Raw genomic sequence first — 26,336 nt, forward strand, 5'->3', positions numbered from 1 at the left:
ACAGGAGGTACTCAGTCAGTGCTCCTGGTCCCTGCACCCTGGAGACGTGTTAGGGTGGGGGCAGTGGGATCTGTAGGTTTTTCTCAGATGGAAGTTCTTCCTGAAATCTGGGGCAGTTCTTTCTGCTGCAAGTTTAATGCTCTGTTTTAGTATAGTTAGGATAGACTCTGTCCCATTAGGGACCTGCTGCTACTCTTCTCTCCGCCCCCCCTTGACCTCTACCCATCTTTAGGGCAGGTAATTGAGGTTTTAGAGGTATCTCATCACTATCAAGTAGAGACAGTAGTTCCACTTCTCCTTGAGACCCATGGCTTGTAGATCCATCATGTGTGCATTCAGCCCTGGGTGTTCAAGTAGGCCCCACTTTTTCCATCTCTGGGAAGTCTTGCCTCTGTTTGAAGATTAACATTCTGGGAAGGAGGAAGCACCTTCCTTTGGTCATTGTTTCAGGGTCTTGGAAGCACTAGGTTATGATTGTCTAGAGCAGAACAAGACAGGAAACAACAAATGTTGGAGAGGATGTGGAGAAAGGGGAACTCTCTTGCACTGTTGGTGGGAATGCAAGTTGGTGCAGCCACTCTGGAAAACAGTGTGGAGGGTTCCTCAAGAAGTTAAAAATGGAGCTACCCCATGACCCAGCAATTGCACTACTGGGTATTTACCCCCAAACATACAGAGGTAGCGAAACAATGGCACACCTGCACACCAATATCCATACCAGCAATGTCCATAATAGCTAAACTGTGGAAGGAGCCACAGTGTCCTTTGGCAGATGAATAGATAAAGAAGATGTGATATACATATATATATATATATATATATATATATATATATATATATATATAATGGAATATTGTTCAGCTATCCAAAAGGATGAATGCCTACAATTCATGTCAACACAGATAGAACTGGAGGGTGTGATGCTGAGTCAACTGAGTCAATCAGAGAAAGACAATTATCATATAGTTTCACTCATATGTGGAATATAAAAATAGTGAAAGGGACTATAAGGAAATGGGGGGAAACTGAGTGGGGAAAAATTAGAGAGGAAGACAAACCATGGGAGACTCCTGACTCTGGAAAACAAAGAGTTGCAGAAGGGGAGGTGGGTGGGTGGGAGATGGGTAACTGGGTGACAGGCACTGAGGAGGGCACTTGATGGGATGAGCACTGGGGGTTATACTATGTCTTGGCAAATTGAATTTAAATAATCTTTTTAAAAAATGATTGTCTAGAGCAGGAAGCTCTGTAGGCAGGGACTACATCTCTACTACCTCCAGCACGATGCTCAATGCACATTCAGTCAGAATGTGCTATGAACGCTTAATAACTGTCTCAGGACACCCCTCATGGTGAAGCTTAAAGCAGTTGCCTTTTAGTTTTATTCCTGGCATGAATGGAGAGGGGCCAGGATGAATGGTGGTGGTAGAAGAACCTGTAGGAAATTCTGGGAGAGGTACCTGGGTGTGGGGGTGGGGAGGTGCCTCCATCCTTGTTTACAGGACTGCTGAGTGGGCTCTTGAGCTGAATCTGGGACTGGCCTCCAAATCTCCACAGGTTAGAGATCCACCTGGTTCACCACACTCTCCTCCTGCCAGCCAAGGACCTCCTCCATACCCAGGACTCTGGAGAGCTTGGTAACCTCTAAATTCACCTCTTACTGCCAACAAAGTCTCCAACAAAGTTTCATGTAAGTCCCCAGTCCACCTCCTCACCACGTAGGGCCCCACTGTTCTTCCATTGCCCACCTCTAGTCTTCCTCCAGGATTCCAGCTCAGCCACCTCCTCCCTACTTTCACATCCTTCCCAGGCTTATTCTGCCTTTGGTCCCAACTCCCAGCTGAGGCCCAGTCTGGTTAGTGCTCAGACTCCTGAGGCCCCGCCCCCATGAGAGGCCCCGCCTCCCCAGGGTCTCAACTCCCTGAGGGCACCCTGCAAGCTCCTCCCCAAGCCTGACTGCCTGTCCCTGTCTCATACTTTCTTCCTAAGTGTTTCTCCTCCGAAGCAGAAGATGCCCCTGGGTAAGTGATTTCTCCTGTTTATGCAGTTGGCAAGAAGACAGAGACAGAGAGGAAGAAGGCTGGGCTTAGAGCGCCACTAGCTATAGAACCCTGTGGATTTGAGCAGGAGGGTATTTCATGGAACCAGAGCTACACATTGATTTGGCCGGTATAGACAACTACCTTGGTGAGTTTGGCAAGGGCAGGAAGGTTTGCTGGGCTCAGAGGGATTTAGAAGCCTGTACTCTGTTCTCCTCCAGACCAGAAAGGGTCTCAGCTCTGATGAGCAAAATTTGAGTTAGGGAAAATTATTCCTTGGTGCTTCTCCCCACAGCAGTCCTCCCACCTGTTTGCCCTGCCCTCCTTCCTGCCCTTTCCTTTCTGGTCTGGTACACAGCTTGCTTTCTTCATCTTTGTCTCTTGCACCGGACCTAGCACACAGTGTGCCTACACATCTTCTTGGAATGAATGAAGATTCTTCTACCTGGCTCTGCTGCATTCTTCATGTTTTGCCTTACTTTCTCTCTGGAGATTCTGGAAGTCTCTGTATCACATATTAGGGAGGATATTGGTGTGGACTTTGCAGAATAGCAGGTTCAGTTTGATAAAGTAGTCCTCTGTCACCATAGAGGATTTGAGGGGCTTCTTCCAGGCTCAAGGAGCTAGATATCTGTTTTTACAGCTGCTGAAGGTATCTCCTTGCCTTTCTTACCTAATTTTAAAAAGTTGTGTTGGTGATGGATTAGAGGCCAAGTCAGGCTGGAAGAGGAAAGATTAGCAAGGTCCCCTGGAGTGTGGCTGCCTAGAGGTCTTTAATACACTGGGTCATGAAGAGGCAGTTTGCTGTTATCACAAAACATATTTGCAACTCTTTAATTTCAAAAGCCCTGGAGTCTTAAACTGTTCTCCACCCTCCCTGCCTCCCCACCACCTTGTACACTGTGGGCAGCATGTCAACACCAGAATCCCAGACAACATTTACCCATACATACCCCTGTTTAATTAATTACAGGTGGTGAATGGTCATTTCTAGGTTGTCTTTCTCTTGCCCTCTAGCATTTCTTGGGCATCTTCTCTCCATTATCAATTGTTACATGTTATATGCTTCTAGAAGGAAGATACTTTTTAAACCTTAGTTTATGCAAAATCATGTGGAAAGGCCAATTTCTTCCCCAAGTATATCCCAAATTGATAAATAAATTTTCTGGATTTTACTCATTTAGTTTATCTTTGTCCCTTTTTCTTTGATTATCACAGATATTACAAAGTAGATTTGGAATTAGAAAGAACTAGGGAAGAGGGATAAAGGGTATGAAGGGTTAATGTTGAAGGCTCTTTATTGTAGATTATGTTGCCTAAACTGGCATGAAGCAGATGGGCCTTGGTGGAGAAGTCATAAGGGTCTATATTTGGATAAGATCTCAGAACATGATACAACTTTCATATGATTCAGATGATCTGGTGTCTTTCCTATAATACAACAAAACAAACAAAACAATTAACTTTCCAAGAGAAATGGTGGTGATGTGGAGTGGCTACCTACGACTATGAGAGGAAGCAAGCACAGTCTGGTGAGAGAGGACAGAGATACAGAGACAGCTGAGTCCTTACATGGGAGGATTACACTTTTAAAAATATGAAGGAAGATAGCCAGAGACAGTCAACCTTTCTTAAGCCATGTTATGTGCACTGTATTACTGAGGGTGTATATAGTGAGAGGAGGTACATGGAAGAAGGAGCCATGGGCTCTGTCCACTCATAACTGTTTGTCTAAATGTGGAGACAAAGTATAGTGGTGGATGAGACCACCGGATGGATGTCTAGATTCTGTGCTTACAAGGAAAGTGAGGATTTGGGGGAAAAAACAAAAGTGTTTAGTAGGACTTTTTGGGAAAAAACAATATGGATCAGTGCTCCTATGTTATAGTTGTAGTTTAGAAAATAAGGTGGACAGGCAGATTTTCTTCTACTGGGGACTTTTTTTTAGGTGTCTATATTGACAAGATTCAGGATTGAGAAAATAGCATAGAGAAATACAGGGAAAGGTAGAGAGATTTTTTTTTTTTAATTTTCTCTGTTGACATCACTTTCTAATCCCTTAATTACATACCCTTCCTGGCTTTTTCCATCTCTCTGATTACTGTTTGGACAACCTCATTCTGATTCTTCCAGATAGTCCATTAGTTTCTGAAGACTTCTAAAGGAGAAGCTCAGGCTTTTCTGATTTGTCAAGTTGATCATTTTGTTTTGATGTGATAGAAATGTAACGAGTTTCCAGGACTGGATTCTGACTGAATCTAAACCTGTCAATGTGTCAAATTATGAATGAAGAACATTGCATTTCATTCTGTCTTCTCTAAAGTTATCCCAAAGGGACTAAGAAAATTCATCTGTTCACAACCATCCCAGAATGATACTAGGTAACATGAGTCTATACAGCCTCTAGAAAATCTCTGGTTATCTAATTATTTACTGAAATAATGGTGCAATGAAGATAGCATAGTATTGCTGCTAGCACACTCTCTGTATATTTTGCAGAAAGGAAGCAAATGTTTTAGTCTATACCTACATAGATTTTGATCTACATTTGGCTGGATAGGTTTAGTCTACATAGAGTTGATCTGTATTATGTTAATCCGCATCAGTTTGGGTGTTCAGTGACTTGTAATTAAGCCTCTGCGGGACTGGGATGGGATTTGAGAGGTGTAATGCTGGGGTGGTAAGATAGGTAGGTGAGTTGGAGGAGGTGGCTGTTTCCTCTTCATCTAACAAGCAGACAGTTGTGGCCTGTCATGCCTTCAAATTCAAGTCTTGGTATAACCTAGTAAAATTTAATTGCAGAATTAGGGTTTCTAGATTCACGGAGAGGAACATGAAGCAGGTTCTACCCTAAGGTATTTTATTTTCAAAAAGGAGAAATATGATTCTTCCAAGTAACATGCAAAGAGAATATAGTACAAAGTAAGGTCCTAGGTGGAAGAATGCCTAGTAAGTGATCTGTTTGGCAAGGTTGTTTTCAGACTCCTGGAACATAAGTTTGGATATTTATTTTCTTTAGTATGAGCTGAATTTAGTTACTTCAGCTTTCCTTCCGACCTTTCAAGGAAGTTATCTGACCTTTCCTTCTCTTTCCTTCTCTTTCCCAAGGAGAGAAGTTACCATTTTATTACTACTGCAATGGTTTCTCTTTCTCTTCTGCCCAGAACAAGACTAAGGATTATTATTATTATCATTATTATTAATATTATATCTTAATATCTTGGTCTGTATTAATATCTGTAGCAAGTATTTTACTGCATCTCTCTAGTATGGCAAATTGGATTTACTGCTTCAAGGTGTGGTGGAGCTTGTTTTGTGTTTTTGGTGAGGGGCATGGAAGGAAGGTCTAAAGGGGCTCTACTTATTGGATCATGGCCCAAGCTGAATATGTAGCTTGAAATGATGTTTTCCTGAGAAACATTATACACAATGCCAAGATGGGGTAATTCCCCCCTCCTCCATGTAGCCTTCTCAGGCTGACCTACAGTACACAGAAGATTCTAACTACTCTTGACAACACTGGAAAAGGTGATCCTTACTACTCTTCCATCAATAGGAAGCTATGTGGGATTTTGACATGCCCTTGCCTTGACTATTCATTTCTTACTTAGGAATACTCATCTTCATTAATATATTATGTATCTTTACTTATTTTGGTATGTGGGGAAGTATTTTTTTTTTTAGCTTTCATCCTATTTGTTAAATATTATTTTTTTTAATTTATTTTTTATTGGTGTTCAATTTACTAACATACAGAATAACACCCAGTGCCCGTCACCCATTCACTCCCACCCCCCGCCCTCCTCCCCTTCTACCACCCCTAGTTCGTTTCCCAGAGTTAGCAGTCTTTACGTTCTGTCTCCCTTTCTGATATTTCCCACACATTTCTTCTCCCTTCCCTTATATTCCTTTTCACTATTATTTATATTCCCCAAATGAATGAGAATCAGAAGATACTCCCCTGTGGTTCTTTTTTTGTTTGTTTGTTTTTGTTTTTGTTTTGTTTTGCTTTTTGATTTGTTTCCTTCCCCCACCCCCTTTTTTTCTCCTTTCTTTTTCTTTCTCTTTTTCTTCTTTTTTTTTCGTTTTTTTTCTTCCCTTTTTTTTCTCTTTCTCTTTTCTTTCCTTCTTTCTCTCCTCTCTTTTTCTCTTTTTCCCGATACAACTTGCTTTTGGCCACTCTGCACTGAGCAAAATGACTAGAAGGAAAACCTCACCTCAAAAGAAAGAATCAGAAACAGTCCTCTCTCCCACAGTTACAAAATCTGGATTACAATTCAATGTCAGAAAGCCAATTCAGAAGCACTATTATACAGCTACTGGTGGCTCTAGAAAAAAGTATAAAGGACTCAAGAGACTTCATGACTGCAGAATTTAGAGCTAATCAGGCAGAAATTAAAAATCAATTGAATGAGATGCAATCCAAACTAGAAGTCCTAACGACGAGGGTTAACGAGGTGGAAGAACGAGTGAGTGACCTAGAAGACAAGTTGATAGCAAAGAGGGAAACTGAGGAAAAAAGAGACAAACAATTAAAAGACCATGAAGATAGATTAAGGGAAATAAACGACAGCCTGAAGAAGAAAAACTACGTTTAATTGGGGTTCCCGAGGGCGCCGAAAGGGACAGAGGGCCAGAATATGTATTTGAACAAATTCTAGCTGAAAACTTTCCTAATCTGGGAAGGGAAACAGGCATTCAGATCCAGGAAATAGAGAGATCCCCCCCTAAAATCAATAAAAACCGTTCAACACCTCGACATTTAATTGTGAAGCTTGCAAATTCCAAAGATAAGGAGAAGATCCTTAAAGCAGCAAGAGACAAGAAATCCCTGACTTTTATGGGGAGGAGTATTAGGGTAACAGCAGACCTCTCCACAGAGACCTGGCAGGCCAGAAAGGGCTGGCAGGATATATTCAGGGTCCTAAATGAGAAGAACATGCAACCAAGAATACTTTATCCAGCAAGGCTCTCATTCAAAATGGAAGGAGAGATAAAGAGCTTCAAAGTGGGGAAGTATTTTTGAAATGCAATAAATTGAGTTTCCCAGGGAGGGGAATCTGTATATGCTACCATTTTCTCACACTGTGTATAACTGAGTGCATGATGATTTAGGGTAATGATGGTGGTGTTGATAAATTAGAGGGAAGAAAAATACTACTTTTGCTTGAGTTCTTTTGCACAAAGAATCATTGCGTTTTCTAAATTTTCTCATTTGTAATTTGCCTTTGAATTCACTCATACTCAATTCAAATCTGATCTTTAATAGATTGAATCCAGTCTTTCTCACTTCAAGACTTCCTGTGGTTTCTACTTGAGAAACCATCCAATTTCTCTGTTTAGGTCCAACCCAAAGTCCACTGAATGCATTTGTATAGTTATTTACAGGCAGTAAATGAAAAATGATTAAAAAAACAGAAATATATTTTCTCTGGTATCTTACACACTAAGGATACTCGTCCGTCCTCCTGAAACACTTGAAATCCTATTCTACACCCCATTCAATCCTTTGTTGTACACTCCTCCCTTCTGCAGACTAGCCTTACATATAGTTATTGCAGTTGGAGAATCATGTCGTGTTGCCTAATGTCATAGCATTAGGTGACTTATTTTCCAAGGAGAGCAGTGAAAGTAGTAAAACTCTGTGTTTTCTGTCTGCTCAGTTGTCACACATCAAGAGGATGACATTGCAGCAAATCATAAATGTCACAGATAATGCACTTTGTCTCAGCTGTCTTGGGTTACTTCCCTCGTATTTTCACTTTGTTGTGAAAGAGATTTGGACCTCAAATCTTGTGTCAGATCTCTGACACCTCCAGCCTATACTAGGCTGTATAGCTTTTCTTGGCTGTGGTTAGTTAACTCTTTGTACTTTGGGCTCCAGCTGGGGAAGGAAGGGCAAGCTGAAAGCATCACTAGGCAGAAGCTCTGTACCTGGGCTCCACCTTACTGCCTACTACTCCTGCTCTCTTCTCTGAGATTTCTCCCAGTGCAGAGTTCTAGGCCCTGGACATTAATGAGGGGGGAGCAAGGTACAAGGAGAGCATACTGGATAGAGCTGATATCTATCTGTAAGTGTGGCCAAGCTGTTTCTGGAAGTGGAGTCATGTTGAACACAGCTTGGAAAGAGTATGCAGAGAGGAGCAGTCTATGTAGGGCTAATATTAATGCCCCCAAGATGTGCATGTGTGGGGAAATATCTGTCCTCTTCAAACTGATAGACATATAAAAGGCTAATAGTAGGAAAGTAGAAGGAAACAGTTAAAGACTTAAAAATACAATCTTAAAAGTTTGAATTTGATAGAAAGCAGGAAAATGCAGGTCTGGTTGGGACTGTGTATGTATGTCTTTTTAAGACTTAAAGAAAATGCCATCTTCCAGAAGGAGGGTAGAAAGCACTCACATTTAAGTTATCTGGGGCAATGTATTAGGAAGAATGTAATTTAGGGCTTCATCAGCACTCTCTGATGGCTGCTGGGTATACCTTAGTGAGAGGTGAGAGTATCTCATTATTTAGAATTACCAATTTTATGGACCAAGAAGGTGAACCAAGGAGTATACCAGGAGGTAGGTTCTAGATATGCAGTATTTCCAAACCATAGGAACCTACTAGGTAGAGGTCTAGTGCAGTCAAGGCACTAAGTGTGCATGTGGCTTCATGTCAGCTGAATTGAATTGAAGGCTCAGGTGGCAGAAAGTGACCTGGTCACAAAGAGAATTGGCTCAAATAATCCTTTATTAGCCATGCCATAGAGTCTTGAATCTTTGTGGAGGTAGGATGCTACAGGAGAAATAACATGGTCTTTGAGGAAACAAAGAACCAAGTTAAATTCCAGCTCTTCTTCATGCTGGCTATAAAAGCTTAGGATAGTTGTCTAGCCTCTCATTGGGTTGTTATGGGGGTTAAATGAGATAACATATGTGCATTACTTTCAACTCAACAAATTCTGGTTCTCTTTCTCCTCTCTGTCCATATATTCCTAAATCTTGCACACATACCTGGCTCCCCTATTTCCCAGACACTATTTTTCTCTGCCTCCAGCCTCTGCACATGTTCCCAAATGCCTCTTATTATAACTGTACTAGCATGAGCCATGGTTATGGTTTTATTCCAAGCTTTATTGCTTGCTGATAATTTTGGTTGTAAATCAAAGGCAAGAGAGTTCTATCTTCCCATCCACTCCTCTGACCTAAAGTTCTGATCTTTTTTTTTTAAGATTTTATTTATTTATTCATGATAGTCACAGAGAGAGAGAGAGAGGCAGAGACACAGGCAGAGGGAGAAGCAGGCTCCATGCACCGGGAGCCCGATGTGGGATTCGATCCCGGGTCTCCAGGACTGCGCCCTGGGCCAAAGGCAGGCGCCAAACGGCTGCGCCACCCAGGGATCCCTAAAGTTCTGATCTGATGCTAGATCATTCTGGATAGAGTTTTATTCCAACCAAAAGTGATGGCAAGCTTGTTTACAAAGGGCATTTAGAGAAGGAGAAAACATAATCTTTACTAATAAGACACTCTTGTTTTCCTCCTACCTTTTTAGTTTGACAAATATCATATCTGTAGAATGTTGCACAAATGGCAGCATTAACACTCCTTTGTCTTCAACAAGATTGAGCAATTATAAATATTTTGGCACATTTGCTTGCCCTCTCTAGTGTGTGTGTGGGGGTGTGTGTGTGTATAAAATAAGATTCATATTCCAAATTTACTAACTGTCCAATTTTTTATAGTAAAATGTTTCTCCCTGATCTGAGAACAGGGCTCTGCATTGCATCTCACAATCATGTCTCTTTATGCTCCTTTAATCTACAACAGTTCCTCAGCTTGCCATGACTGACATTGGCAGTCTTGAACAGCACAGGTCAGTTTTATCAAAAGTCAACTTTCTGTGGAAAACTATTTTGTAGACTGATCATTTTCTTGTTTCAAGTTTTTACTGAAATTCTAGTTAACACATATGGTAAAATTGGTTTCAGGTGCAGAATTTAGTGATTCATCACTTACATCTAACACCCAGTGCTCATCACAACAAGTGTCCTCCTTAAAGCCCATCATCCATCTAGTCCACCCACTCCCCACCTCCCTTCACTGACCCTCAGTTTGTTCTCTATCCTTAAAAGTCTCTTATGGTCACCCAGTCACCCCCACCCCACCCCCCGCCCACTTCCCCTTCCACTACCCCTTGTTCATTTCCCAGAGTTAGGTGTCTCTCATGTTTTGTCACGCTCACTGATATTTTAACTCATTTTCTCTCCTTTCCCTTTATTCCCTTTCACTAATTTTTATATTCCCCAAATGAATGAGACCTCATAATGTCCTTTTCTGATTGACTTATTTCACTCAGCACAATACCCTCCAGGTCCCTCCACATGACTGGGTGATGGGCACTGAGGGAGGCACTTGGCGGGATGAGCACTGGATGTTATGCTATATGTTGGCAAGTTGAACTCCAATAGAAAGAAAGAAAGAAAGAAAGAAAGAAAGAAAGAAAGAAAGAAAGAAAGAAAGAAAGAAAGAAAGAAAGAAAGAAAGGAAGGAAGAATAGAAAACACAACAAAAGAAAACACACATGGTCTGGATTGGACTGAATGTAACTAGAACAAAACCAGCTCCAATTTTTTCAGAAAAGGTCCCTAAATAACCCTAACTTCATTCCCAGTTTATAGGGAGCTGAAGTAAAATTACATGCAATACTAAAGAAGGTGGATGGAAACTGTGCCAAAAATGTAAAAGTGTTTCTAAATATTTACATTTGCTTAGAGTTTCCCAAAGAAATCACTGATTTAAGGATTAGTAAATGAGCACTTTTAATAACAATGCAGTAACAACACAAAGACAAACTATTCTAGAGACAGCCGCCTCCATTCTGAAAAGCATGTGGTGTGTACACATTTGGCTTCAAGGATAAAAGGAAATTCTTAGTGAAAAAAAAAAAACAGCCCGGGGGGTGTGGGGGGGGGGAAGAGCAGTGAGACATGGGGACTGGTCGTGGGAATAGAAAGGGGAAGGTTGATGGTTTCTCCTGTAATTGTAATACCACAAGATATGGGGACCATGGAAGCCATCCTCCACCCAGACCTGTAAGTTTGGGTTATTCCTCTCTCATTTCTCTATAAAGTTTGTATATAATATTCTAAAGCCCTAAAAACTAGTCTCAGATATATAATAAATAAGCTGTACTGCTGTTATCTAAAAAAAAAAAAGATTTGCTTATGATTTGATTTGCTTCCCTCTTTCTTTTTTCCCCTTCCCCTATGCTTACCTGTTTGTTTCTTACATTCCACATATGAGTGAAATCATGTAGTATTTGTCTTTCTGTGACTTATTTTGCTTAGAATAATACACTCTATCTATATTGTTGCAAATGGCAAAATCATATATATATATATAATATAATATTCCATCATGTATATATATAATCTTCATCCATTCATCAGTTAATGGATATTTGGGCCCTTTCCATAATTTGGCTATTGTTGATAATGCTGCTATAAACATTGGGATGCATGTGCCCCCTTTGAATTAGTAATTTTTTAATCCTTTGGGTAAATACCTACTAGTATAATTGCCAAATTGTAGAGTAGTTCCATTTTTACCTTTTTGAGTAAACTCTGCAATGTTGTCCAGAGTGGCTTCACCAGTTTGTATTCACACCAACAGTGTAGGAGGGTTCCCTTTTCTCCACATCCTATCCAACACCTGTTGTTTCTTGTGTTTTTAATTTTAGCCATTCTGGCAGGTGTGACATCGTATTTCATCATGGTTTTGATTTGTAATTCCCCGATGACAAGAGATGTTGAGCGTCTTTTTCATGTGTCTGTTAGCCATCTGGTTGTTGTCTTTGGAAAAATGTCATTTAATGTCTTCTGCCCGTTTCCTATTTTTTTTTTTTTTGTATTTTTTTTTTAAATTGGAGCTCGATTTCCCAACATATAGTATAACACCCAGTGCACATCCTGTCAAGTGTCCCCCTCGGTGCCTCTTCTGCCCATTTCTTAACTGGATTATTTATTTTTGGAGTGTTGCATTTGATAAGTTCTTTGTAGATTTTAAGTACTAACCCTTTATAAAAATATGTCATTTTTAAATATCTTCTCCCATTTCATATACGTTGTCTTTTAGTTTTGTTGATTCTTTTCTTTCACTGTGTAGCTTTTCATTTTTACGTAGTCCCATTTGTTCATGTTTGCTTTTTTTCCTAGCCTTTGGAGATGTATCTATAAGAAATTGCTATGTCTGAGGCCAAAGAGGTTGCTGCCTGTGTTCTCCTCTAGGATTTTGATGGTTTCCTACCTCACATTTAGATCTTTCATCCATTTTGGTTTTATTTTTATGTATGGAGTAAGAAAGTGACCCAGTTTCATTCTTCTCCATGTTGCTGTCCAATACTCCCAACATTATTTGTTGAAAAGACTGCTTTTTTTTTCCCATTGGATATTCTTTACTGCTTTGTCAAAGATTATTTGACCATAGAGTTACGGATCCATTTCTGGGATTTCTATTTTGTTTCACTGATCTATGTGTCTGTTTTTGTGCCTGTACCATACTGTCTTTGTGACTATGGCTTTTTAATATATCTTGAAGCCCAGAATTGTGATGCCTCCATCTTTGCTTTTCTTTATCAAGATTGCTTTGGCTATTTAGGGTCTTTTGTGGTTCCATGCAAATTTAAGGGTTTTTTTTTTTCTAGTTCTGTGAAAAATGCTGGTGGTATTTTGATAGGGACTACATTAAATGCATAGATTGCTTTGGGTGGTATAAACATTTTTTAATTGTTTATTTATTTACTTATTTATTTACTTATTTTATTAGAGTTCAATTTGTCAACATACAGCATAACACCCAGTGCTCATCCCGCCAAGTGCCCCCCTCAGTGCTCATCACCCAGTCACCCCAACCCCCCGCCCACTTCCCCTTCCACTACCCCTTGTTCTTTTCCCAGAGTTAGGTGTCTCTCATGCTTTGTCACCCTCACTGATATTTTCACTCATTTTCTCTCCTTTCCCTTTATTCCCTTTATTATTCCCTTATTTCCCTTGTTTGTTCTTCTAATCCATGAGCATGGAATGTTTTTCCACTTCTTTTTGTCTTCCACAATTTCTTTCATAAGTCTATAGTTTTCAGAGTTTTCAGAGTATAGATGTTCAAAAATGATAAGATACTTAGGAATAAACACAGACTGATTCTTTTTTGTTATTAGATTCAGGTTATACATTTTGGGCAGAAGAATTATATCAGAACATTGATAAAGACAGTTACTGCCACGTAGGTAAGGAACACGTCTTTTTCCTCTCCATGTGTACCTTTTTCAAGCACTAGGACTGTCATTAGAAGGTGCTTAATATTATTTATTGAATTAATGACATAAGACTTTCACTGCTACCTAGTTCTATTATTTTTCTACCAGAGGACAGTAGAAAGAGCATCCTGCTCCTATATTATAGTTCCATTTTTCTAATACATGTTTGAAGGCTTAAAGGTAATCCAGGGCCTCTATAAAGAGCCCACAGAGAAGGGAAATGAAATGGAGACTATCACATGAGGTAGAACAGTCTCTTTACCCCGGGGTGAATAGGGATCATATTATGTTGAGAGTGGAGGATAAATAAGGTGATACTCAGCTGGAAAGAAATGCAGCACATGGATCCTAGGAGTATATGTCTTGTGTCCTTGCTGAGAGAAATTATTTAGGTTTCAGACTTTACTATACATCCCTCTCCTGACCCTTATTTGAATCCTATGAATACCATATTAAGAATTTATTTCTGTCACTCCTTTTCCATTGGGGACAGCCCTGTATTTTGTCCTTCTCTAAACACCATCCCCCCTACACACACATAGGTATATATTTTCCAACATTTATAGTCAGTGGTAGGAAAACTATCTACTCCAGATTATTAGATTGTAAAGAAACTATCTGACTTCTGGACTTCTTATTTGGATATAGAATCTTTCATCCATGTCACCTGGGAGAGTAAGGTTATGAGAGGTACTCTTTGCCTCTCAGAAATGTGTGTTCAGGCTTCTCTTGGGGGCCCTTTCTCTCTCCAGCTCTGAGTGTCTCAGACATTTCTGACAGTCCTTCCTGAGGCATCTGGGGCTAGGACTGAATTTATCGATTTAATTCTGCGCTTGTGAATGCATGATTCACATGGTTCCTGTCCCTTTCCTGAGGGTCTACCTACCATTGTCATTGCAGTCCTTAATTTCACCAGGCTCCAGAAAATGCACCCTTTATCTCCATGTCAGCTCTTGATTATCCACAGTAACGGTGGGAATAACCCAAAATGGTGAATAATACTAACATGACTTTTTTTTGAGTTTTAAAAGATGGAGTCCTGCCTAGAGATAACCCAGAAAATGAAGAGCTTCAATGTTACTCTCCCATGGGTGGCTGTAGGACATCTCTTCTTCGGCATCTAGAGAGGGAGTCAGATGGAAGCACACAGCTTGTTCAGCCCTCAGTGTGTTGGCAGACACACCAAATATCTACTGAGAGCTCTGCAGAACCTGTCTCCATGCCTTGTTTTCAAACCCTGGAGGAGGTTTTTATTTCGACCCCAATACTTAATTCAAAGAACAAGAGGAACCTGGGTGGTTCAGTGGTTGAGCGTCTGCCTTGGGCTCAGGTCATGATCCTAGGGTCCTGGAATCGAGTCCCACATTGGGTTCCCCACAAGGAACCTGTTTCTCCCTCTGCTGATGTGTCTGCCTCTTTCTGTGTATCTCTCATGAATAAGTAAATAAAATCTTTAAAAAATGAGGAAATTAGTATACAACATGTGAAACTCTCAGTTTTTCTAGGGTTTCCATCATATCCAGAGTAACAGCCGAAGTCCTCACAGTGACTCTCAGACCCTACATGAAGGATCTCACTTCCTGCTTTCTCTCTGACCTCATCCCCTACTGTCTCTCCCTCACTCACTGTGTCCTGGCCCCAAAGGACTCTCTGTTATTCCTCAAAACTAGCCATGTGCCACTTCACACCCATTAGGATGGTTGGTATTTAAAAAACAAAACAAAACAGGGATGCCTGGGTGGCTCAGCGGTTGAGCATCTGCCTTTGGCTCAGGTCATTATCCCAGGGTCCTGGGATCAAGTCCCACATTGGGCTCCCTGCATGGAGCCTGCTTCTGCCTCTGCCTGTGTCTCTGCCTCTCTCTCTCTCTCTCTCTCTCTCTCTCTCTCTGTGTCTCTCATGAATAAATAAATAAAATATTTTAAAAAACAGAGGCTAACAATATTGGTGAGGATGTGGAGAAATTGAGATGCTTGTGTGCTGCTGGTGGGAATGTAAAATGGAGCAGCCGCTGTGGAAAACAGTGTGGTGATTTCTCAAAAAAATTACATATACAATTACCATATGATGCAGCAATCCCACTTCTGGGTATATATCCCAAGGAATTGAAGGCAGAGTTTCAAAAAGATATTTGTAGACCCATCTTCATAGCAACATTATTTATGGTAGCCCGTGAGTAACACAACCAGCATGCCTATCAGTTGACAAATAGACAACCAAGATGCAAGATGTGGGACACACACATGCAATGGAATATTATTCAGTTTTAAACAGGAAGGACAGGAAGGACATTCTGACATCTACTACAAATTGCATAAACTTTGAAGACATGCTAAGTGAAATAAACTAGTCACAAAAGGACGTAGTGTAGGATTTCACTTATATCAAATACTTAGAGTAGTCAAATTCATAGAGACAAAGTAGAATGGTGGATGCCAGGGGCTTCAGGGAGGCAAAAAATGGGGAACAACTGTTTAATGGGTACAGAGTTTCAGCTGAGGAAGATGAACAATTTCTGGAGATGGATGATGGTGATGGTCGCACAACAGAGTGAAGATGAGGCTGGGTTGGTTGGCCCATTTTAAAATCTTGACACCCAGGGATCCCTGGGTGGCGCAGCGGTTTGGCGCCTGCCTTTGGCCCAGGGCGCGATCCTGGAGACCCGGGATCAAATCCCACGTCGGGCTCCCGGTGCTTGGAGCCTGCTTCTCCCTCTGCCTATGTCTCTGCCTCTCTCTCTCTCTCTGTGACTATCATAAATAATAAATAAAAGAAAAATAAAATAAAAATAAAATCTTGACACCCATTCTGAGCACATCCTAACCTTTTCTTGATTTCCATTTCTCTGCATCACTGACTGAAAATCCAACACAATATGTATTCTTTTTTAAAAAAACATTTTATTTATTTATTCATAGAGACACAGAGAGAGAGAGGTAGAGACACAGGCAGAGGGAGAAGCAGGCTCCACGCAGGGAGCCTGCCGCGGGACTCGATCCCAGGTCTTTTTTCTATCTTTGGGTATGAGACTCAGCCACAGTGTTCATGACTTCCAGGACAAAAGACAATGGTGGGGCAGGCTGGGAAAGCAAGAGAGCCGGCAATGTTGTGGGTGGATTGTTAGACTTGACAGATACTCTTCTAGGCAACATAAGAAGGAACTTCTGTTTTAGAGTTTGGAAGGATCTCAGAAACAGAGAAATACAGGGAAGAAGGCGGGGGGTACCAGAGCCATTATGGAATTCATACAAACTGGCTTTATGTTCCCTAGGCCCTGTCTACATTTCTTCTTCTTTTTTTTAATTTTTCTTTTTCTTTTTTTAATAAATTTATTTTTTATTGGTGTTCAATTTACCAACATATAGAATAACACCCAGTGCTCATCCCGTCAAGTGCCCACCTCAGTGCCCATCACCCAGTCACCCCCACCCCCCGCCCACCACCCCTTCCACCTGTCTACATTTCTTTAAGCACATCCCCTGAGCAAGCACCTGCTTTGGGAGATACTGTTTCCTAATTAAACAGATTCACAGACCCAGGGCCCTTATTAGGAAATGTCTTCAGGAAATGCTCTTGAAATACATGATGGTACATATTCTAATCTCATATTTATACCTCTGTTTGGCCCTTTTCTCAAACAACCCTTCTTCTGGAATCTCAAGATATAGTAGTCAATCAATACATCTATATATTCATTTTCTCTGTCCTGAATTCCTTTTTTTGGTTGTTTGGTACAATTATGAGCAGATCTTGTCTCGTGTAGTGAGTTTTGGAGATGGGAGTGTGGAATCCAGAATTAGGAAGTGTACAGATCCTGGCCCAGCCCTCTGGAAGATTTTAAACTATAAAGGAATTTAAGTAAGACACCCAGGATATGAGCTGACAGACAGGGAAAATTGGTTTCAGCTGACCATCAGGATGGGATGTAAGTGCTGGTAGTAAGTAGAAGAAGGTTGGAGATGGGGATCAGTCAGAAAGGCTTTGGAAAAGCTTCCTGGTATGAGGAGGAATGTTGTAGAATAAGGTTGAGAAGAACTAGAGGACCAAGTGTGGACAGAAAGGAGTGAGGAGGGCATCCTTGGCAGGGCAGGTATTACCCAGACCAAAGGCTCATCCCTGAAAGTGAAGTCAGTATGTGAGGAGCTGAGTTAGAAAGAAGGTGCTGGGCCTGAGGGTAGGGGGAGAATTAGGGCTGAGATCTGACAGCTGCGTCAGAGGGTCTGGAATAATCACAGAATATTGCACAAGAAAGGACATTTCTGAACATGGCATTTGAGGACGAGATTTCTCTGTGTTGTTAGGAGCTAGATTTTTGGTAGACTCTTTCAGGATTCCCAATCATGTATTTGCTTCTATTCTGCAAATTTACTTATTCATTTGATTGTTCTGAGTGCTTCTGTTGGAGTCATAAAATATGATTATTTCATTCCCAGATATTTTGTTCTTTAGGTTGCTTCTCTGGTATCTTCATACTTTCTGTAGGTCCACTTTCCCTCATCTTCAGTAAAAGTGGGAATAGTGCACAGACCACCCTGCACAACACAGTTGAGGGAAACAAATTATCAAAATTACCGCTCTCCGACTTTTCCATTCAGATGGCCCTCCTCTGGGATTCCTGCTCAGGGTCCATGGATGGACTTCAGAATGTATGACATTTCTTAAAGGTGAATAATGGCAGAGGAGTTTGTGATTTAAAAGATGTGAAGAAAAAAAAAAAGATGTGAAGAACCACTGTTGAGTTTTTGTTGGGAGGAAGGTGGCTGGGGATGGTTCCCCAAAGAAAGAAACATGGTACAAGCATCAGTAGTGTCAACTACAGGAGCCTTCAAGGACACTGGAAGGAGCTGAAGGAGAAAGAGGAATTAGGAAAAGGGAAGTGGGTTCAGAGGAAACTAGTAGGAGGGGTGCCCCATCTTCCCTTGTTCTTCACTCTCTTTCTGGTGGGTATTCCTTTGTATTCTCCATACCCGTGACAATTACAGGATTCTGACTCCACTTTCAATTTAGATATACTGAGTGCCTGCCACTTATCAGGCTCTATGCCAGGTCTTCTCACAACATCATCTCCTGCAATTCCTGTGTGGAGCCTGCAGTGCACAGAGTGGAGTCAGTCTCTCTCTCTATTGTGGCATGTTTGCATCATCACTTCCTGTCAGGCCCCTTTCAGTGCATTTTATTTCCTCCCTTCATCCTTATTTCTAGTGTCATTTCCCCTCCTCACTGGAGGCACTTGCTTTAGTGTATTTAACAAATGCTCTTCAAGTTCATGCTCTACATGTGTATTTAGATACATTCATCCACTCAACAAATACAGTGCTGACTCTCTCAGGCACAGATGTAGGTGCAGGAGTAGAGCCAGGAGCAAAACAATTTAAAAAGTCCCGCTTTCATGGAGCTTACATTCTTATGGAGTAAGGACAAACCATAATCAAATAAATAACTGAAACATGAAGTACAGTAAATAGTGACAAGTGCTATGGGAGAAAGAAAAGCAGGGCATTCAAGTCTGTGGTTAGGAGTAAGTTGCAGTTGTATATGGGATGAATCAGGAAGGCTGTGTTACAAATGTGCTGTTTCACCAAATGCAGCGAAGGGAGCAACCAGGTGGATATGTGGGCTAGAAGTGGTGCAGTCATAGGGCATAGCCTGTGCAAAGGTCCTGAGGGTCTGGCCTGATATGTCGGAAGACCAGAATGTTTAGGAGGCCAGTTGCTAGAGAGAAATGAGTGAGAAGGGATAGAAACAGAAGGTGAGAGGTAGCTGGTTCAATGACAAATGCTTTAGGACTCTGTAGGTCAGTGTAAATGAAGACTTTGGTTTTAATCTAAATGAAAAGGGAAACCAGTAGAAGTTTGTGAGCAGAGGAATGTCTGACATTTTTAATATATATATATGTGTATCCTTGACAAATATACAATAGTTTTTGGCTGTTTTTTAAAAGGTACATAAGTACCATTGTGCTGACACATCATCCTGCTTTTTCTTTTGATATAACATTGTTTCTGAGAGCTACCCAACTTGTTGTCTATAAACCTACTTTATTATCTCTGACTGCTTTGTTATATTTCACTGCGCACACACACAGTTTACTTGTATATTCCTCTAGGAACAGACACTGGCACAGCCCCCACTTCCTGCCACCACAAACAGTCCTGTGATGAATGTGCTCACATGGGCTCCTTATGAACTCAGGAGACAGCTTCCTAGGAATGTGCACATTGGAGAGAGATTTTGGGATGTGAGGCTGTGTGTATTCTTTTTTAAAAAATATTATTTATTTATTTATTTATGTATTTATTTATTTATGAGAGAGAGAGAGAGAGAGAGAGGAAGAGACACAGGCAGAGGGAGAAGCAGGCTCCATGCAGGGAACCCAATGTGGGACTCGATCCTGGGTCTCCAGGATCAGGCGCTGGGCTGAAGGCGGCACTAAACCTCTGAGCCACCCGGGCTGCCCAGCTGTGTGCATTCTTAATTCTACTGGAATTGAGCTTCAGGGTGATGATCCCTGTGACACTCCACCAGTGGTACATGATGGTTTGGATCTTCTCACTGAATTCTCATGCTGATCCAGTGATGGAGATCAGGTGAGGTCCCTTGTGGACGAGAAGACTGAGGTTTAGAGAGAGTGAGCAAATTACCCAAATTCATGTGGTCACTCAGAAGCACCATGGCTCATATCCAGCATTTCTGACATAATGGTCTTTGCTCTTACCGCCACAGTACCCAGCACTGCCTCTTCCAGAAATAAGATGAGGCATTCCCACAGAAAGATATTATTGTTACTGTTATTATTATTATTATTATATCTGAGCCTTGCATTTCTTGATGGCCCGTATAACTCAGTGAGCATAGGACCCCAAAGTTTTAGCACCATCATGTATGAGAGTGTCTAGTTAGAGCCCCTAGAGTTTAAAGGTGAATTATGTGGAATAAAACTATTTTCATTGTCTCATGAGGGCTAGGTAGCAGGCTTGAGTTGCAGGGGATGATTTCAAGGCTTGTCATTTGTAAAGACTAAGTCATTTTTAATGGACTTTGGATCAGATTTCAGGATTAAATATTAGGTAGATGATATTAAGTCCATACTGTTTGCTAGGTTCTGAGCTACATACTTTCTAGGCATCATTTCACTTACTCCTCACAGGCTACAATAGGAAGGATTTGCTTTTACTCTCACTTGGCTGTTGAGGAAACTAAATCCCAGAAAGGAACTAATTTGTCCAGAGGCACTGGGTGTGAGGTTGAGTTGTGATTTTTTTAATAATAAATTTATTTTTATTGGTGTTCAATTTGCCAACATACAGAATAACACCCAGTCTTGAGTTGTGATTTGAACCTGAACAATCTCCCTGCAGAGCCTCACTCCTAACTACTCAGCTGTGCTGCCTTCTTTTGAAGGAAGCTTTCAGAATTTCTTTCCCTAGAACTTGAAGACAATGTCTTGTCAGTTGGGATGGTTTAGAGCAGTCATGGGAAGTACAGGGCTAGTGGACAAGAATCTCCAGAAGGAGAAGATGTGAAGTTTGAAAATATTCCCCAGGTGTCTTCATTAGGCCTCCCTCTGTCCTCCAAAGTGAGAACCTCTGCCTTAGGACATCCCATATAGATTACAGGTCCTGAGCATGATGCCTTCAAAAAAAGTAGGAATTCTCTAACTGGTCGTGGGTGGGTTGTTGCCTATTAACTCCAGGCAGCCTGATATAATTTTAAAACAAGTTTACTCCAAGACAAACAATCCTTTATCACCTCATGTGGCTCATACCTGCCATGAATGATGGGCAGCTAAGGTTTTTTCCCTCCACGTTTTTCATTTTGCTTGCCTTCTGCAAGGAAGGTAATACCATTTATATCTTTACCTGATCTGGGTTTATAAAGGTTGCCTGCCTAAAAGTATGTATCTCAAAGTTAATTAGATAGGAATTCTGTATTATGTGTTCTTTCAGGTCTGTCTTCTCAGTGTGTCATTTGTTCAACAAATATTTATTGAGCATCTACCTCATAGTCTGATGGAGGACACAGGCAGCTGACCTGGAATTTGGATACATTAGGATCAATGGCACATGAGGGAAGCCTGGCTGCTATGAGAGCACATAGGAAGGACAGCGTAAGGATCAGGGAGGCTTCCTGGGGAAGCACCTTCTGATCTGGGAATGGAAAGAGAAGTGGGGATTAGCTAAGTGAAGGGGCCAAGAGGCCATTAGAGGGAAGGGAACAGGATGAATGTGGAATTTCACAGCTGGGGAAGGAACTGGGCAGAGAATGAAGCTTAAGGAATCAGTATAGGTCAGATTATGAAGGAAGGAAGTATATTAAGGAAGCGTAGTGGGAACCATGGAAGGGTTTGAAGCCTGGGGGTGTGTGGGGCACTCCTCAGTCACAATTTATAGTGTAGAAAGATTCCATGACCCTCCTTATATATCTTGGGTGCTTGTTAGTAAGCTATAACATTGGAACTGGTGAGTGGCAAATAAGAAGTCTAGATGAATTTGTAGACAGAAGGTCTGGCATATAACCCAAAGGTTCCTTTTAATCATCTATAGAGAAGACATTTCAATTTTCACATAATCTAGGTGCTGCATAACTTTGTTTTTTTTTTTCTGTTGATTAGCACTCATTTCTAGGGTATTGCTGTGAATTGTTTTAACCAAAGGTATGCTCTCCCTCAGTAGGGGTCCATTTGAATAGCAGTAGGGTAGGAAGAAGGAGGAACCCCAGGCAAGATTCCTTCATTAAGAAAAATATTGGACCATGATTTGAGAGAGTTAAAAATAACTTCTTATAAAAAATTAATTGGGAGTCACAAGTGAGTGGCATTTTAAAAGATTTATTTATTAACTTGAGAAGGAGAGCAACTGTGCATGGGTGGGGGCATAAGAGGCAGAGGGAGAGACAGAATCTCAAGCAGACTCCCCACAGAGCTCAGAGCCAGACCCAGGGCTGAATCTCAAGGCCCTGAGATTATGACCTGAGCCAAAATCAAGAGTGAGATATTTACTCTACTGAGCCATCCAGGCACACTACAGGTGAATGTTTTAATATAAGCTCACAGAGCAGGGCAGATTCTCCAGGCTCCTGGCAGCTGACACTACAGATGATGCAGTGTGTGTAGAGAGCACAGTGTGGCCAGTGAGGAGACTGCAGAAATGAGCTCATCTCATCTCCTGGAGCCCAAAGACAAAGGACACAGAAAGTTGTGAGCTACTGAGCTACTGAGCTACTGAGCTACTGAGCTAGTTCACTTATTTCTTTTCTCCCTACCCATAATACTGCCATAACTGTGGATATGAAAACTGGTGAATTTTGCCTGGTTGTTTTGGGTGAGGTAGATTAAATGTCAGAATTCACAAAACACCTTCCTGGCTCCTCTCCCTTCTCAGCCCTGGACCCTGGGTCAGCTGCTGCCCCCATTTCTCCAGGGTTTCCTTCCCAGGGAGCCTTGTCCTCTCCTTCTTGCTGGTAGTTATGAAGGTCCTGCCACTTTCTCCCTCCTCCTCTCTGTTCACATCACCCCTGTGGGCCTAGGTGGGTAAAGGAAAGGAATGGACTGTACATTCTTGGCCATCAGTACAACTGGATGGATAATGCAGAATGAGGAGAAAGGGGGCCAAAGTGCCATCTGACCTTGGCTAGCTGATGTAGGGGCTAAGAGTTTAAGATTGAGGTAGCCAATATGTATATTATAGCCTAAGATAATATTTTTAAAATAGGTCTGTAATTGTAAAGAGACCTACTGGTCCATGAGTTAATGTGTCATAACTCATGCTCAAGCACCATGCATGTACCCCACATGTGAATTATTGCACAATACATTCATGCCCTGCTGTGTCTTTCAGTTTAATTAGTACATGATACTACATGAGTTAGATGAACCCAAGTAGGATTATGTCATGTGGTATGTAAAAAAGGAGAATGTTGTATTTGGCCCTTTTTTCTAGAGGAAAAGCCAGTTGATTTTTTCTATGATGTCTTTTGGTGTCAGCTTCTGTGACATTTGTGCTGCAACAGGTGACATGGGACATCTGGGCTTTGGTTGGTTGTTTGAACACCATTGTGCAGTAAATATTTCTTGTTTACTTAGGTATGTTGGAGGAACAGCATATAGCAGAAGAAATATGAAGCAGCAACTCTGAATCCTGAGCAACAGACCTCAGCAAGCCCCAAAGGAACTCGGTTTAATTCAGCCTCACCAAACCAGATCCAAAACTCTTGTCTTCCTGGAGTTGCTACAGCTCTCTGATTCTAGAATTTTCTTTAATTCCAGCTGGAATGCTGTATGAGGCACTTTGCAGATTTGGTCGAAAACTGGTACACAAACGTCCACTGGATCAAGAAATATATGAGTTCCAATTTGGCAAATGTATGAGCACTCTGGATTTAGTGGCCCTGGGTGTCGGCCGCACAGTGGGTGCAGGTATATATATCCTGGCTGGCGATGTCGCTAGAGATAAAGCAGGACCAGCCACTGTGATCTGCTTTTTAGTGGCTGGTGTAACTTCTGTGTTGGCTGGGCTCTGCTATGCAGAGTTTGGTGCCCGGGTTCCCCACTCTGGCTCTGCATATCTCTACACCTATATCACTATAGGAGAAGTCTGGGCTTTCATCACTGGCTGGAACCTCATCCTCTCCCTTGTTGCTGATGCAGTCATTGTTATCCAGACCTGGACGTTAATTTTTGACAACCTGTATAGGAACTGGATCTCTCAAACCCTGCATGAGAGCATCTCACAGCATGTTCCTCAGGTTTTTGCAGATAATGTAGGCTTCTTGGCTGTGATCCTTGTATTTTTGCTCATAGAATTTAACAATATGATGATTCGTCCATTCTTCATAGTTTTCAAAGTGTTCACTTTGGTGAAAGTTTTGGTTCTCAGTTTTGTCATCATCTCTGGCTTCATGAAGGGGGACCTGCACAACTGGAAGCTCACAGAAGAGGACCACATAAAGCCTGGACTCAATGATACCTCTAGCTTGGGCCTTCTGGGCTCTGGAGGATTCGTGCCATTTGGCTTCCAGGGGATTCTCCATGGATCAGCTACATGCTTCTATTTACTTATAGGTTTCAGCATTATTGTTACCAGAGTCAAAGAGACACAGAATCACAAGCGTTCCATCCCCATGGGCATTGTGATTTCACTGCTCATCTGCTTTTTGTTGTATTTTGGTGTCTCTGTGGCACTTACGCTTATGGTGCCTTACTATAAGCTCCGACCTGGGAGCACCTTGCCTGAGGTATTTCTCCATATTGGCTGGGCCCCTGCCTACTATGCTGTAACTATTGCATTTATCTGTAGTATTTCTGTCATCTTCTGGGGTATTATGTACTTCATCCATCAGGTGATACACATGATGGCAAACGATGGCCTCCTGTACCCTGTCCTTGCCAGGATCCATACCGGCACATATGCCCCCATCATAGCCAATGTGATCTTTGGCATTATTGCAGCAATCATGCTATTTTTTAGACTCACTGATCTTGTTAACCTCAGGTCAGTTGGGGCCCTGCTAGCTTACTCCCTGGTAGCTTTTTCTGTTCTCATCCTCAGATATCAGCCTGAGAAGAAGAATGGGGGAAATGAAGCACAGGTGCAAGAGGAGGACAGACCTGCAGCAGAGAAGCTGGCTCTACAAACACTATTTTTTCCAGGCAGCCCCACCCCCACTCCACTCTCTGGCCATATTGCCTCTGTTTGCTCCTCACTGCTTGCTCTCCTGCTGACTCTTCTCTGTCTAGTGCTGGCCCGGTGGCCAAGTCTGCTTTCTGGAGACCCAGTGTGGATCACAGTGGTTGTGCTGCTCCTGGTGCTTATCATTGGGATCACCGGAATAATCTGGAGACAGCCACAGAGCCCCCCTCCCCTTCACTTTCAGGTACCTGCTCTGCCTCTCCTCCCACTCCTGAGCATCTTTCTGAATGTTTACCTTATGATGCAGATGATAGCTGGCACCTGGTCTCTATTTGGTGTCTGGATGCTGATTGGGTTTGCTATCTACTTCAGCTATGGGATCCAGCACAGCCTGACTCCTTAACCCCACTTCACTTAGGGCCAAGACTGTAGATCTTGAACTCAGCAGTGCCAGTACATATTTGGTCTGACATAATCATACATGAATGCAGTGTGATCCCCTGCACAATAATGTGGAATACTCTTGAGCACATGAAAAGCTAAGTCCCTATGGGATGTTGAGGTAGGAACACCAATAGAGCTCCATATTTATTGTGGAGTGAAGCCTGAGTCTTTGCTCTTTCTCCTTTTTTTTTTTCAGTCTACTTTTCAATTGTGTCTATAGCTGCTCACCAGCTTTAAAAAAAAATGAGCACTGGGTGTTATACATGTGTTGGCAAATCGAACTTCAATAAAAAATGAAAAAAATAAAAATTATTAAAAGAAATTTGAAAAATCGTTTTCCTTTTCTCTAGTCAAATATCCACTAGTAGAGGGGGTCCTGGCTAGCTCTGTCAGTAAAGCATGCAACTCTCCTTCTCAGGGTGATGAGTTTGAGCCCTGTGTTGGCTGTAGAAATTACTTAAGAAAATATCCAGTAGCAGAATTCAGAATTACTGAGTCATATGGTAGCTCTTTTTTAAAGTTTTTGAGGAACATCCATACTATTTTCCATAGTGGCTATATCAATTTACATACCCACTAACAATGCACAAAGGTTCTTTTTTTCCCCACATCTTTGACAAAACTTGTTTTTCTAGTCTTTTTTATTTTAGCTAACCTGACAGGTATAAAGTGATATCTGATTACAGTTTCAATTTGTATTTCCCTGATGATTGTGATGCTGAGCATCTTTTCATTAGCCTATTGGGCATCTGTATGTCTTCTGTGGAAAATGTCTATTCAGGTCCCCTGCCCATTTTTTAATTGGATTATTTGGGGTTTTCTGTTATGTGTGTGTGTGTGTATGTGTGTGTGTGTGTGTGTGTGTGTGTGTTGAGTTGTGTAAGTTCTTTTTTTAAAAGATTTTATTTACTTATTCGTGAGAGACAC

General features: G+C 41.6%; 1 protein-coding gene across 1 annotated transcript; it reads left to right on the forward strand.

Annotated features, from left to right (window-relative positions):
* The first annotated feature begins 1,911 nt into the window (after positions 1-1,911).
* LOC112665489 (cationic amino acid transporter 3-like) lies at positions 1,912-25,685 on the forward strand. The gene is made up of 2 exons (XM_035707335.2): positions 1,912-2,021; positions 23,420-25,685. Exon 2 carries the CDS (start codon positions 23,608-23,610, stop codon positions 25,366-25,368), a length of 1,761 nt encoding a protein of 586 aa, XP_035563228.2. The 5' UTR covers positions 1,912-2,021; positions 23,420-23,607; the 3' UTR covers positions 25,369-25,685.
* Positions 25,686-26,336: the final 651 nt, after the last annotated feature.

This window comes from Canis lupus, chromosome 27 (assembly GCF_003254725.2).
Source record: "Canis lupus dingo isolate Sandy chromosome 27, ASM325472v2, whole genome shotgun sequence".
Lineage (NCBI taxonomy): Eukaryota > Metazoa > Chordata > Mammalia > Carnivora > Canidae > Canis > Canis lupus.